Below are 14,220 nucleotides of genomic sequence, written 5' to 3' on the forward strand. Positions count from 1 at the left end.
AATTTCCTATTCTAGATACACAAGCAGGGGCGCCCAGGTGGCTCAGTCGGTTCAGCGTCTAACTTCGGCTCAGGTCATGATCTCACAGTTCGTGAGTTTGAGCCCCACGTTGGGCTCTGTGCTGACAGCTCAGAGCCTGCAGCCTGCTTCACATTCTGTGTCTCCCTCTCTGCCCCATCCCCACTCATGCTCAGTCTCTCTCTGTCTTAAAAATAAATAAAACATTAAAAAAATTTTTTTAGATCCACAAGCAGAATCATGCAATATTTGTCTATGGTTAGCTCTGTGAGGAGCCACTAAACTGTTTTCCACAGTGGTTGCATCATTTTATATTCCTGTCAGCACTGTATAAGAGTTCTCGTTTTTCTGCTCCTCTTCAGTACACGTTTTCACCAATTCGAGAATGACCATGAAAACGCAGAGTATTGGTTTAGGGGTTATAAATGAATTCTAGTGAGGAAGTGAACTTGCAAGTTATGGAATCTGTGAAGTGAGGTTTGACTAAATCTAGATACAAAATATATGTATACGTTGAATGTAACATGTAATACAAGTACACATAGGGTATACACAATGGTTTTTACATCTCTAAATGGTTTAAGCAACTTCAGGTGAACATAGCTGTTGTAGGAAGAAAACAGTAAGGGGTTAGTTTTACATGTAAGGTGAACTTATGAAAATACATGAACATGTTTGAATTTTTGTTAATTAGTATCATGTGGGCTTTAACCAGAGGTTAGCTTAGATTGTGTTCCTTCTTCCAAATTTCTAGTGCCTTTTTAAAAACTTTTTTTAATGTTTATTTTTGAGAGAGACAGAGTGCAGGTGGGGGAGGGGCAGAGAGGGAAGGAGACACGGAATCTGAAGCAGGCTCCAGGCTCTGAACTGTCAGCACAGAGCCCAGTGTGGGGCTCCCAACTGATGACTCAGGAGATCATGACCTGAGCTCAAGTCGGATGCTTAACTGACTGAGCCACCCAGGCACCCCATCTAATGCCTTGTTTAACATAATAAATGATATACAGTGTCCATCTTCATTCTACACCAATACCAATCTTCTCAACTACAAAGATTTTAAGTTTGGTGTGGAGTAGAAAAAAAGATTTTACAAAATTACTTCATTTGCAGGACGTTTTGCTTACTTTGAATTTTGTCAAAAGTTTTAATCCAGATTTCTTCATTGTGAAGTTTGTTTGTATATCACGGAAAATAAACTCGAAGGTCTTTGGATCTTCGGTAACATAAGCCAGTAAAGCCTGCTGGGACAAGAATCTAAACTGATAATCCATGTATTAAAAAGATAGGGATAGTCAGCCTGACCAGTTACTGCCTCATGCAGGCGCCACACCTTCCAGCGTTCCAGAAGGTCTGAATTCTGGATTTTTGAGTGAAAGTATCCAAAACTTTTAATGTTGGCAACTAATTAAAATTTTTACAAACACTATATGGACCATTTCTGTTCTAGTCAACAGAACACATGTGAGGCCCATCTGAATATATACAGTAAGTCCCCTTTTATTCACGGGAAGTACATTTCAAAGATTCCCCCCAGTGGATGCCTGAAACTTCATATAGTACTGAACTCTCTATATTACATGTTGTCCTATATAGACATACCTGTGATAAAGTTTAATTTACAATTTAGGGATAATAAGAGATTAACAACAATAGCAAAAAGAACAATACACTGTAACAAAAGTTATATGAATGTGGTCTCTATCGGAATCTCTTACTGTATTATACTTACCCTTTTTGTGATGATGTGAGATGATAAAATGCCTACCTGATGAGATGAAGTGAGGTGAATAACAGGCATTGTGATGTAGTGTTAGGTTACTTTTGAACTGATAGTATGTCAGATGGAGGATCATCTGCTTCTAGACTGTGGACTGACCACAGGTTACCATAGGTGACTGAAACTGGAAAACAAAACCAGTTATGCAGTTGATCTATGCTTTAACTGTTTAAAATGTTAAGGTTGAAAAGCACTATTGTTAAACCCATAAACTAGTGGAATCTTTTGTTAAATTGTGGTCTGTTCATACAATAGAATTTATAAAAACCATAGAACATTCTACATGTTCAGTAAGAACCCAGGCACATGCAAGAAACATGGATGAATGGAAATAACACCAAAATGTCAACTTTAGTTAACATGTAAGTTCTCAACAATGAGTGGTATTACTTTCATGATCAGAATGAGTTTTTGAAAATGCATTATGTAGAAAGCATCTTGAATTTTTTCTGTTCGACTTAAGGTTAATGTAATAAAATTCTATTATGTTAAAATAGCATGTGATTTCTTTGTATGCAACTTTGTTTCCAATGCAGTTATTTTCTTTTCCTTTTTAGAGATGCTAACTTTGTTTTTCTCTGACTTTGTTTTTATTCTTCTATCTGATGACTTCCAAAGAACAACGAAGCCAACTCCTCATTTAGATGGGTAAAGATTATTTTAATTTATCTTTTGACCACTTTAATGTTAAAATTAAAAGCTTTTATTTAGTCATCTTTACTTGACTCTTTAGGCATCATGTTGTTTTTGGGCAAGTGATATCTGGCCAAGAAGTTGTAAGAGAGATAGAAAATCAGAAAACAGATGCAGCTAGCAAACCATTTGCTGAGGTGCGGATACTCAGTTGTGGAGAGCTAATTCCCAAATCTAAAGGTAAAAACAAGCACATATTTCTGATAATTCTTATGCATGCTAAACGATCAGAGACATTCTAAATTGTTGGTGTGAAATTCATACTAATGTGAACATATATATGAGGCATTTGTGTTTTCTGAATGTCTTTTATCTTCACACTTTGTTCATTTACCATGGAGTCATCTAGTTTTCCCATTAAGAAAAAAAAATTAATGTTTATTTACCTTTGGGGGGGGGAGTCACGGTGTGAGCGGGGGAGGGGCGGAGAGAGAGGGAGACACAGAATCCGAAGCAGGCTCCAGGCTCTGAGCTGTCAGTACAGAGCCCAACACAGGGCTTGAACTTACAAACCATAAGATCATGACCTGAGCCAAAGTCAGACGCTTAACCGACTGAACTACCCAGGTGCCCCTCTAATTTTCCCTTCTTGTTAATTTGCTATAATTTATCCTTCTCCTTCCACTTTGTTTTGGGGTTTTGTTTTGTTTTATTTTTTAACTGTAGTTGTATAAACAGCATGGTAAATAAATACTCTTCTAGAGAAAGACACAGTGAGGGGGACGATGACAATTGAAGAGAATAACATAAAGAAACTTCAGGGAATAATTATTTCCCTTTATGCACTACTGAGATTCAGAAGTATTTGGAATATTTGAGAAACTTCTTTACTTAGACCAGAACATTTGAAATTAACATGACCAATAGTTTGGTATGATATTATGGAACTTTGTTTACTTAATATTTTTTTGTTTACTTAATGTTTTAAGTGTTATATTATATATGTGAAATACGTAACTGCCATTATTTTTGACAAATATTGGGTCCTTCGTTACCCTAAAATTAATGGGGTGAGATTACTTGTGTAGAAAACAATAAAATAATAAATGGACTATATTCTTCCTATTCTTACTAGTCTAGGGAATAGTATCCATACTTAGTTTTTCATGTTTAACGAATGTGAGAGTCATCTATAATCTTTTCTTTTTTTTTTTTTTTTAATTTATTTATTTTTGAGAGAGAGAGAGACAGACAATCCCAAGCAGGCTCCATACTGTCAAGCACAGATGCACGCGGAGCTCCATCGCACAACCAAACTGTGAGATCATGACCTGATCCAAAGTCACAAGTCAGACCCTTAAGCAGCTTAGCCACCTAGGTGCCCCTATAATCCATTCTGATCCTTACAATAACTCTGTACTAATTTCTCCCATTTTACAGATGAGGATAGTCAAGAAGATTAAGGTTTTTACCACAGCAGGGAACTAAGCTTCAAACCCAAGCTTGCTGGCTCCAGATTTAGAGCCTTTTCTGTTATGTATTGCTAACTCATTAAAGTCTTTAACATTCTTTTCAGAATTGCCCTAAGTAGAACATTCTGTTCTCAAGTTTTAGGTATACTGATTTCCTTTGTATCATTTAGAAATAGGCACATTTGTTTTCTTTTAATTTAAAAACACCCAAACTAGTCATAGAAGCTTATTTTTAATTTTCTGTTTTCTGTATTCCACTTCGATTCTGATAATTTTCTTCTCTATCATATTAAATATATATAAACTTTGTAAACCATTGCAGGAATATGCCGCAGTTCATAATGGGACTGTTTATATAACTTGCTGGTATTCATAAGCCTGGCTGTCTATCTTTATGTACAAACAACATGTATAATATATGTTTTGTGTTTGTGAAGATCCAGTGAAGAATGAGATGTTACTGAGTATCTTACATTAAAAAAAACAAAAACTAATTAATGTTTGCAAATTTTACACCCTGATACTGATACTTAATCCTTAAGACTGTTAGTATCATTGGAATATTTTCGTTTAAGGCATTATTTCTTCTCAAATCATCTAGGAAATTTTTATCTTTTATTTTCTACTAAAAACTTGGGTTTTTTCTTGTACTTTATGTCTCTTGTGTCTCTTTAAGTTCTCTTGTGTTAGGATATATTCTCTGCTTATAAAAGTTAAGGATACTGTGGTATATATATTTAGAAAGAAATTGGGGTAATAAAAATGCACATTTTAAACCATAAGCATAGATTTTCTAATAAATTTGGTGTAAACATTCTTTTAGTAATAAAAGGTCAGTGTTTGAATTATTGCTGAAAGAATGAGAAAGTGAATGAGTGCACTTTTTGTATGTTATTATTTGTCTTCATAATGTATTTTCACATGTAGAAATAAATGCTAATTTTGCTGATGCCATTGTGACCAGACAGTTGTGCTGAAAGTTGATGTAGTGTCCTACTGTGTGTCCCTCAAACTCTTGCTAAGGAAGCATACTTTGCCCTTATCGGTTTTAGCAGGGGGGGAGGGAACATTTCGCCCTTTATTAGTGTCTGCCCAGGAGTTCATGTAAAGGTCAAGTGTGTTGTAAGCCATACTCCCATGCCTACCCTGTTCTGGTCTATACTGTGGAAATATGAAAAGATCTTTATATTTGAGGTCACAAAGTTTGGAACCTATTACCCTGCAGTCCTTTAATTACTATTCAGAACATTGGTCAGAATGGATTTTGTCATGCATCTGTATAATCTTTTTTTAGGCAGAGCTGTGTCTCACATCCAATTTGTAAGTTTGATGGCCTCCTTACAGCTTTAAATTGGAAACAGTCAGAAAGCTTTATGCAACACTGTGGTGTTCATCATTATATTTAAAATCTTGTTTGAGAGATTTACACCCCAGTTTAAAAAGAAATAAATACAGAATCTTTTTTTTTCTTTTTCTAACTTCCTGAAAGAAAACAAAAAGACTTCTGAAGAATTCTGACTGTCTGGGCCCACCTGTATATGGTCTTGGTGAGTCTGGGCAATCTTCTTGGGCCTTTATCCCTTTTGCTGTTGCAGAATTGGAAATTCCGTTTTTTGTAGCTATTTGAATATACCTGAGAAGGTTCAGAGTTAAGAAGAAGAACCTTCCAACACATGTAGGAATGGAACACTGGAGGCTAATAAAAACTGCATTTCTGTAGAGGCTGTCAAGGGACAGAATGGAGGATGGAACATAGACCACCAAAGAATGAAACCACTACCTAAGTCAAGCTGCTTACTGATTTTTCAGGAGTTGGCATGACCTCAGGTTAAAAGAGAGGTCTGTACACACCTTGACCATGCAATAAGAGATGGGGCCATTGCTATATTACATAGAGTTTTATATTACAGAAACACAAGTGCTGAGTTACAGATGGATATACAATAGATAGTTGTATGAGTAGAAGTTTTGCCTGTAAGTGGTAGGAAACATTGCCTGGCAATGCACAAAAAAAAACAATAGGGGAAACAGTCAGTGAATCTTGTACTCAGGAGACGGTAAAGAACACCAGGGATTCATTTATATAGTAAGAGGATCCCATTCATTGTTCTTAACCTGGAATTAGGAGCAGTGGTGATGGAACTTGTGCTGGAAGATAGTGGGATGTTAAACTTAGAAACTATCTAGGAGATGAGACCAGTAATGTGAAATGAAAATACCTAAAGGAGACCTATTTTAGGAATAGTTCTATTCTTTATTCTATCCTATTTGATGATGCCCTAGAAATTGCCTTCAATATAAAGGTTTCATGTGAAATTCATTGATATAAAATCTGTAGATCTCAAATAAAAATGAATAAGGCAGCATTTTTTTTTTTTTAACCTGAAATCTTTACAAGTAAAATGTTCTGGAGTTTGTTTTACTTTATCATACTAGTAGAATCAGTACCTAATTAATAAGATTACACTGTGGGGCACCTGGGTGGCTCAGTGGGTTAAGCGTCCGACTTCTGCTTGGGTCATGATCTCGCGGTTCGTTCGTGAGTTCAAGCCCCACGTCGGGCTCTGTGCTGACAGCTCAGAGCCTGGAGCCTGTTTCAGATTCTGTGTCTCCCTCTCTCTCTCTCTCTCTCTCTGACCCTCCCCCGTTCATGCTCTGTCTGTCTCTCTCTATCTCAAAAATAAACGTTAAAAAAAAAAAAAAACATCACACTGTACCCTACCCCACCCTCCAAAAAGGTCAGTGAGTAGGTTTAGGAAATTCTTTTACATAGTGATAAGCAAATCACATAATCTAAAAAACTATCCAGAAATGGCCCACAAGTTTAAAGTGTTATTCTTTGTTATTCGTTTTCATCCCATTATGATTTTTAACTTGCATTGTGGCTTTGCTTTAGGTAGTGTTTCATTTTTACCTTAAGGATACTTAAATGTTTGTTAAAGATACTTTGAAATAGATTTTGTGTAAGTGGTAAGGCAAGTAGTAGGGTTTTTTGTTAGTGTTTTTGGCAGTATCCCATTATTGTCATACTTGGAAGTTTTAAAATATCTACAGTTTTTAACATTTAATATATTAATTTGGTTGAAAATTTAGAGGCCAAAAAGGATAGTCAGTCAATGAAAAGTCTTCTTCCAATCTCTGCCCATCAATTTTCATTCCCACATTTTGTATATCGGTCTATATGTGAATTTTGGTCACATAGAATAAATTCTTAAAAGTGGAATTAATAGACTACAGGGGTCATGCATTTGTAATTTTGGTAGACACTGCCAATGAATATAAGAAAATAAATTACCTTCTGGGGCACCTGGGTGGCTCATTCGGTTAATCGTCTGACTTTGGCTCAGGTCATGATCTCATGGTGTGTGAGTTTGAGCCCCATGTCAGGCTCTATGCAGACAACTCAGAATCTAGAGCCTGCTCTGGGTTCTGTGTCTCCCTCTCTCTCTCTGCCCTCTCCTGCTCATGCTATCTCTCTCTCAAAAAAAATAAACATTAGAAAATAAATTACCCTTATATACTTTGCAAAGCCATGTATTGCCGAATTCTGTGTAATCTTTTTTTCTTTTTTAATGTTTGTTTATTTTTGAGTGAGGGAGACAGAGCGCAAAAAGGGGAGGGGCAGAGAAAGAGAGCGGGAGACACAGAATCCAAAGCAGACTCCAGGCTCTGAGCTGTCAGTACAGAGCCTGACATGGGACTTGACTCAATGAACCGTGAGATCATGACCTGAGCCGAAGTCAAGATGCTTCACCAGCTAAGCCACCCAGGTGGCCCAACCAAACTTGTAATCTTTACCAGCCTTAAAATAGGTTAGGGTTTTGTTTTGTTTTGTTTTGTTTTTTAAGTTTTATTTATCTTGAGAGAGAGAACAGGGCAGGGGGAGAGAGAGAAGTGGGGAAAGAGGATCCCAAGCAGGCTCTGTGCTGTCAGTGCAGACCCCAATGTAGGGCTCAGTCTCAAAACTGAGATCATGACCTGACCTGAAATTAAGAGTCAGTTGCTTAACCAGCTGAGCCACCCAGGCATCCCTGATGTTAACATCTTTTAATTTAAGAACCATTTATATGAACTGATATCATTCCTTTATCCCTTATCTTTTATTTATTCTATTGTTTTTTCTTTTTTTTTTCAACGTTTTTTTTTTTATTTTTATTTTTGGGACAGAGAGAGACAGAGCATGAACGGGGGAGGGGCAGAGAGAGAGGGAGACACAGAATCGGAAACAGGCTCCAGGCTCTGAGCCATCAGCCCAGAGCCCGACGCGGGGCTCGAACTCACGGACTGCGAGATCGTGACCTGGCTGAAGTCGGACGCTTAACCGACTGCGCCACCCAGGCGCCCCTGTTTTTTCTTTTTGAAATTCCAAGTCACTTTCTGTTATTTCCTTTCTATTTGGAGAAATTCCTTTCGCCATTTGATTGATTGATATATTAGTTTTAGTGATTCAGCAACTCTGTACATTACTCAGTACTCATCATGATAAGTGTACTCTTAATCCTTTTCACCTATTTCAGCCATCCTGTCCCACTCTGGTAACTATCAGTTTGTTCTCTATAGTCTTATAAGGGGTTTTTTGGTTTGTCTCTTTTTTCTTTGTTCGTTGTTTTGTTTCTTAAATTCCACGTGAGTGAAATTATATGTATTTGTCTTTCACTGACTGTCTTACTTTACTTAGTATTAATATCCTCTAGATCCATCCATGTTGTTGCAGATGAAAAGTTTTCATTCTTTTTTATGGCTGAGTAATATTCCATTGTGCATATACCACATCTTTATCCATTCATCTATCAGTGGGGGCAGCTTCCATAATTTCACTATGGTAAATAATGATGCAGTAAACAGGGGTGCATATATCTTTTTGAATTTGTGTTTTTATATTCTTTGGGTAAATACCCAGTAGTGGAATTACTGGATTATAGGGTAGTTCTATTTTTAGTTTTTTGAGGAACCTCCATACTGTTTTCCAGACTGGCTGCACCAGTTTGCGTTCCCACATATTTATGTATTTCTTAACCATTTAACATGTGTAAAACTCTGCTGCTATTTTTATTAGTTTCTTATTTTTTATGTATCACTGATGAAGTTTGAATTTTGCACCCCTTTCCCCATTTTTCCCACAAGCCATGTGGTTTTTCTTGTGCAATTTTTCATATATAGCACAGTGATTTATAGGAATACATAGGTTGTATAACAGTGGAACTGACTGTAATTCTTCAAAGCCTTTCTACTTTACTCTTTTCCTTATTGACTATACTGTCTTCTAAATACCTATATATACAATTTATAGTCAGTTTCTTTATTTTTATTTTTTTTTTTAATTTTTTTTTTCAACGTTTATTTATTTTTGGGACAGAGAGAGACAGAGCATGAACGGGGAAGGGGCAGAGAGAGAGGGAGACACAGCATCGGAAACAGGCTCCAGGCTCTGAGCCATCAGCCCAGAGCCTGACGCGGGGCTCGAACTCACGGACCGCGAGATCGTGACCTGGCTGAAGTCGGACGCTTAACCGACTGCGCCACCCAGGCGCCCCAGTTTCTTTTTTTTATATATATACATTTTTTAATGTTTATTTTTGAGAGAGAGAGACAGAGTGCAAGCAGGAGACGGGCAGAGAGAGAAGGAGACAGAGAATCTGAAGCAGGCTCCAGGCTCTGAGCTGTTAGCACAGAGCCTGACATGGGGCTCAAACCCCCAAACCATGAGATCATGACCTCAGCCGAAATTGGACACTCAACCCAGGTGCCCCTATAGTCAGAGTTTTTAGAACACTTAGTACTTACATGTATATTTTCTGATGCTGTTTGCTATTGAGTGCACCATTCTTGGTCTTATTTTCTATGCTGTTTGCTATTGAGTGCACCATTCTTGGTCTTATTTTCTAAATAGATTCTAAACTCTGTGAGGGAAGGTGCATGTCTTATGAGTTTATTATGGAATTTCCCCATAAACTCTACTATTCTTTATCTTTGTATCGTGGCATCATGGTGAGTATAGATCTATATACTGTTCAGTTAAACATATGGTTGACCTGTGAACACACAGGTTTGAACTGCATGGTTCCACTTATACATGATTTTTTTTTTTTTTAATTTTTTTTTTTTCAACGTTTATTTATTTTTGGGACAGAGAGAGACAGAGCATGAACGGGGGAGGGGCAGAGAGAGAGGGAGACACAGAATCGGAAACAGGCTCCAGGCTCTGAGCCATCAGCCCAGAGCCCGATGCGGGGCTCGAACTCACGGACTGCGAGATCGTGACCTGGCTGAAGTCGGACACTTAACCGACTGCGCCACCCAGGCGCCCCATGATTTTTTTTTAATATATAAATACAGTGCAGTACTGTAAATGTGTTTTCTTTCCTTACAGTTTTCTTAATATTTTTCTCTAGCTTATTTTAGGAATACAGTATATAATCCATTAACATACAAAATATGTTACTCGAACAGGCTGTTTGCAGTTAAGTTTTTGTGGAGTCAAAAATTACATGTGGATTTTTGACTGTACAGGGGTTTGGTCATCTGTACTTACTGATCTGAGAAGGATAAAGTTTCAGTCAGATTCTCAATGTGCCTAAATCATATTTTTATTTTAGTTTTAACACAGATTTTGAGAATCCGGATACATTTTGTTAGAACTAATACTGATTTTGTCATGTCTCTATTTTTTGCCTTTTTACTCTTCTTTAACTTGCCATTTCTTTCTCAGTCATTTTCTCTCCTTTTCTGAGCAGATCATAGGAAAGGGACATGTAAACTAAATTTCACTTAAAAAGTAATATTGACAAACATCAGAAGAGGACACCTTTTTAACCTTAGAGCTTTCTAAGTTTTCTTCCAGGGCATTTTTCCTAAAACACAGTTTATTTTCCTTGTACAGTAGATGTCATCTGGTATTCAGGCAGATTATATTACCATCCACATAGTTCCTGCATTTCGTATTGTTGTGATATCTTGCTTCGCTCAGATGTTTTCTTGAAAAGTCATGTGTGAACTAAATAATGGTTATTTGAAATATATTCAGTACATTTGGTGGGGAGAATAGGCTTGTTTGTTAAATAAACCAACTGCAGTATATTTCTCATAGGAAAGAATCTCATTGCAAAATATAGGTTGGAGCTAGTAATCATGGTAATCAATTAAAGCATTACTGTATTTATATGGGATATTTTTATTTTGCTTGCCTATTATGTGCTCTTAAATTTTTATTTAGAGTTACTTATTATTAATTTATTCCTTCAGTTGTTTTAAGTTTGATTACCCGTGGCCACCTACCCATCTCTCAGGTTTGTAGTATATATAAGTAGATGTTTCAGTTTATACATGTTTAAAAGATACCTATTCTGCCTCAACAGTAGTAGTCTTGGCTTCAGGTTAACGATTGAACTCATGAGACAAAATAGACTTCATTCAGCACTAAGTTTATTTTCCTTTAAGAAAGGATAATACCAAGGGTGCCTGGGTGGCTCAGTCAGTTTGGCAGCAAACTTTGGCTCATGTCATGATCTCACAGCTCCTAGGTTTGGGCTCCACGTTGAGCTGTGTGCTGACAGCTCAGAGCCTGGAGCCTGCTTCAAAATCTGTGTCTCCCTCTTTCTTTGCCCCTCCCCTGCTTGCACTCTGTCTCTCAAACTTTTCAGAAAATGAAAAGTTAAAAAGATACACCGGACAGGAAACAGAACAGTTTATACAGCAACAACATAGTGGAGATCTCATGACTTCCAGGCAGAGCTTGTGTATGTCCCAGGCATCTCACACTTGTTATTTTCATGATCCAGAGGAACATGACTGTGATGAAACCATTACCTGGTGTCCCTTCACCTTTTATACCTTGTACCCATACTCCAATGTGTTAGCATTCATTGGTACTGGAAAAATTATTTTGGCAGTGAACTGCAAGTCCTTGGTAAAGGACATAGTAATTTCAGACCGGTTGTCATTTATCTTGGAATTAGTACACTCCTATAAATTCTGAGTTAAGGGTTTCAAGAATGATATGGCACTTGTGCCTCAGGTGTTCCTGAGGCTAAAGGAAAAGTTATAAACCAGCAGTTAACCCTTTCAGTTAAGGTCTATAAACAACCAGTAGTCCAAAGATGTGTTTTCTTTGTCCTCTGATATTTTTTTATCATGGAAAATATTAACATATACAAAATGGTTGAAGTACTATAACCAAACAACAGTGTTCATTTACCCACCTTCAACAATTAAGTCATGGCCAACCTCATTTTACTTATATCCTGGTCATTTCTCCCTTTGTTATTTAAAAAAAAATTTTTTTTTTAATGTTTGTTTATTTTTGAGAGAGAGCATGTGTGTGCAAGCGAGCCAGTGAGGGGCATTGAGAGAGGGAAACAGAATCCGAAGCAGGCTCCAGGCTGTGAGCTGTCAGCACAGAACCTGATGCAAGGCTTGCACCCACAGACCGCGAGATCATGACCTGACCTGAAGTTGTGTGCTTAACTGACTGAGCCACCCACGAGCCCCTCCCTTTGGTACTTTAAAGCAAATTCTAGGCATAACATTTAATCAATAATTTTTTCATTATTTGATCCATAAAATTATTCTTTAAAAAAAATTGTGGTCATAGGTATACACATACACACGTACACCTATCTATATTTCTAAATATTCCTGACCAAATTTCTAATTATTTCATTAATGTTATTTTTTTTAATATTTGAGTTTGAATCCAAGTAAGGTTCAGACATGGGGGTTGTAAGATTCTTTTAATTTTGTTTTTAATAGATTCCCTCTACCATCTCCTTTATGTTTCCTTGAGATTTTTTGTTGTACAAGCTAGGTCATTTATCCTGTAGTGTTTCCCATTATTGCACACAATGGATTATACTGATTGCATCTTTGTTATGTAATGTTTTTTTATCCATTTCATATAACTTTGTAGTTAGAGGCAAATTCCTGCTTCATTTATTCTTTGGAAAACTTGTGATAAAGAGCATCTACTGTTTGTTTAGCCTGTGGCACAGTTTATATAAGGAAAAACAAGTAAATGCTTTATATTTTATTTACCAATATGAACTGATGGATTCTAATATGTTTGATGTGTTCCAGTTTATTATAGTTCTCCATATATTGATGTTGTCCCATCTTTGGCCTGATTTCACTTTAAGTCCACCGTGGTTTGAATTAGAATACCTTTAGAGGAGTCCAACTCTATTCGGCTTGTCTATATTTACCCAGTTCTTGTTGTAGCACACCTGGTTAACTTCACTTATTTATGTTAAGGTGCCTAGTCCTTAAAGCGTTGAGTTTGGGAATCCATTTCAATTCAAATAAAATTTCAATTTGAAATTACTTTTTGTAGAGACACCAAATCCTAGTTATTAACCATTGGTAAATGACTGCCCTCTATGCTAAGTCTGCTCTTCAACTAAGCTAAATTTCTTAATCATTAGAGGAATGCTCAGGCATTGAAACAGGCCAATGTCAGCAGAGTCATGTTTCTTATTTTCCACATTCGTGTGGAATATTTTTTTGTATGTGTTATTTCTCTTCTACAGTTCTACCTCTAATCTTGGTAATAAGATAAAAAGTAAAAAACCACAAGAAGATTAGAATCTTGGACTCTTAAATAATTCTATGCTTTTTAGAAACAATCCTTCAGATGTTTCCTAAAATTAGTGTTTTAGACCTACCTGTTATTTTTCCAGTTCCTTAGTGTAGTAGATCAACTTTGATCTGTGAATCCAGAGACCTGTATTCTAACCCTAAATCTTGACTCCTTTCCTGTACCCCTCAGTTCAGATAGCTGGATGAGCTAAGTGTTAAGTACTGGACTTAGTGAGGATCTGCAGCAAATCTAAATTTCTGTCTAAAAAGTGTTGACCAAAAACCTTTTTGTTTTTTATTAAAGCTAAGAAAGAAGAAAAGAAAAGACATAAGTCATCATCATCATCATCATCCTCATCTAGTGACTCAGATAGCTCAACTGATTCTCAGTCCTCTTCTGATTCTTCTGATTCAGAAAGTGCTTCTGAAGAGAAATCAAAAAAAAGAAAAAAGAAACATAGGAAAAATTCCCGAAAACACAAGAAAGAAAAGAAGAAGCGAAAGAAAAGCAAGAAAAGGTTTTAACTTTACTTTTATAATACAGGCTTTACATTCTTATTCCCTTCTGTTTGTAAGTAAATCTATTGGGATTTTGGATCGATTATTTGGCAATATGAAAATAGTGAGAAATACTCCATACCATGAAGTAGAAGACCATTCTTTAAAAATATTTATTACTTTTGAGAGAGAGAGAGAGCAAGCAGGGGAGGGTCAAAGAGAGAGGGAGACAAGAATCCGAAGGAGGCTCTG

General features: G+C 36.7%; 1 protein-coding gene across 4 annotated transcripts in view; it reads left to right on the forward strand.

The window, feature by feature from the left end:
* PPIG (peptidylprolyl isomerase G) overlaps positions 1-14,220 on the forward strand; it is a 46,109-nt gene that overhangs the window by 20,913 nt on the left and 10,976 nt on the right. For all 4 annotated transcript variants that reach the window (XM_040475318.1, XM_040475319.1, XM_040475320.1 and 1 more), the window contains 3 exons: positions 2,414-2,443; positions 2,529-2,668; positions 13,775-13,988. In XM_040475318.1, coding sequence (XP_040331252.1) covers positions 2,414-2,443; positions 2,529-2,668; positions 13,775-13,988 — 384 coding nt within the window. The remainder of the gene's footprint in view (positions 1-2,413; positions 2,444-2,528; positions 2,669-13,774; positions 13,989-14,220) is intronic.

The sequence above is a fragment of the Herpailurus yagouaroundi genome, unplaced genomic scaffold (assembly GCF_014898765.1).
Source record: "Herpailurus yagouaroundi ecotype Mexico unplaced genomic scaffold, PumYag 140, whole genome shotgun sequence".
NCBI classification, from domain to species: Eukaryota; Metazoa; Chordata; class Mammalia; order Carnivora; family Felidae; genus Herpailurus; species Herpailurus yagouaroundi.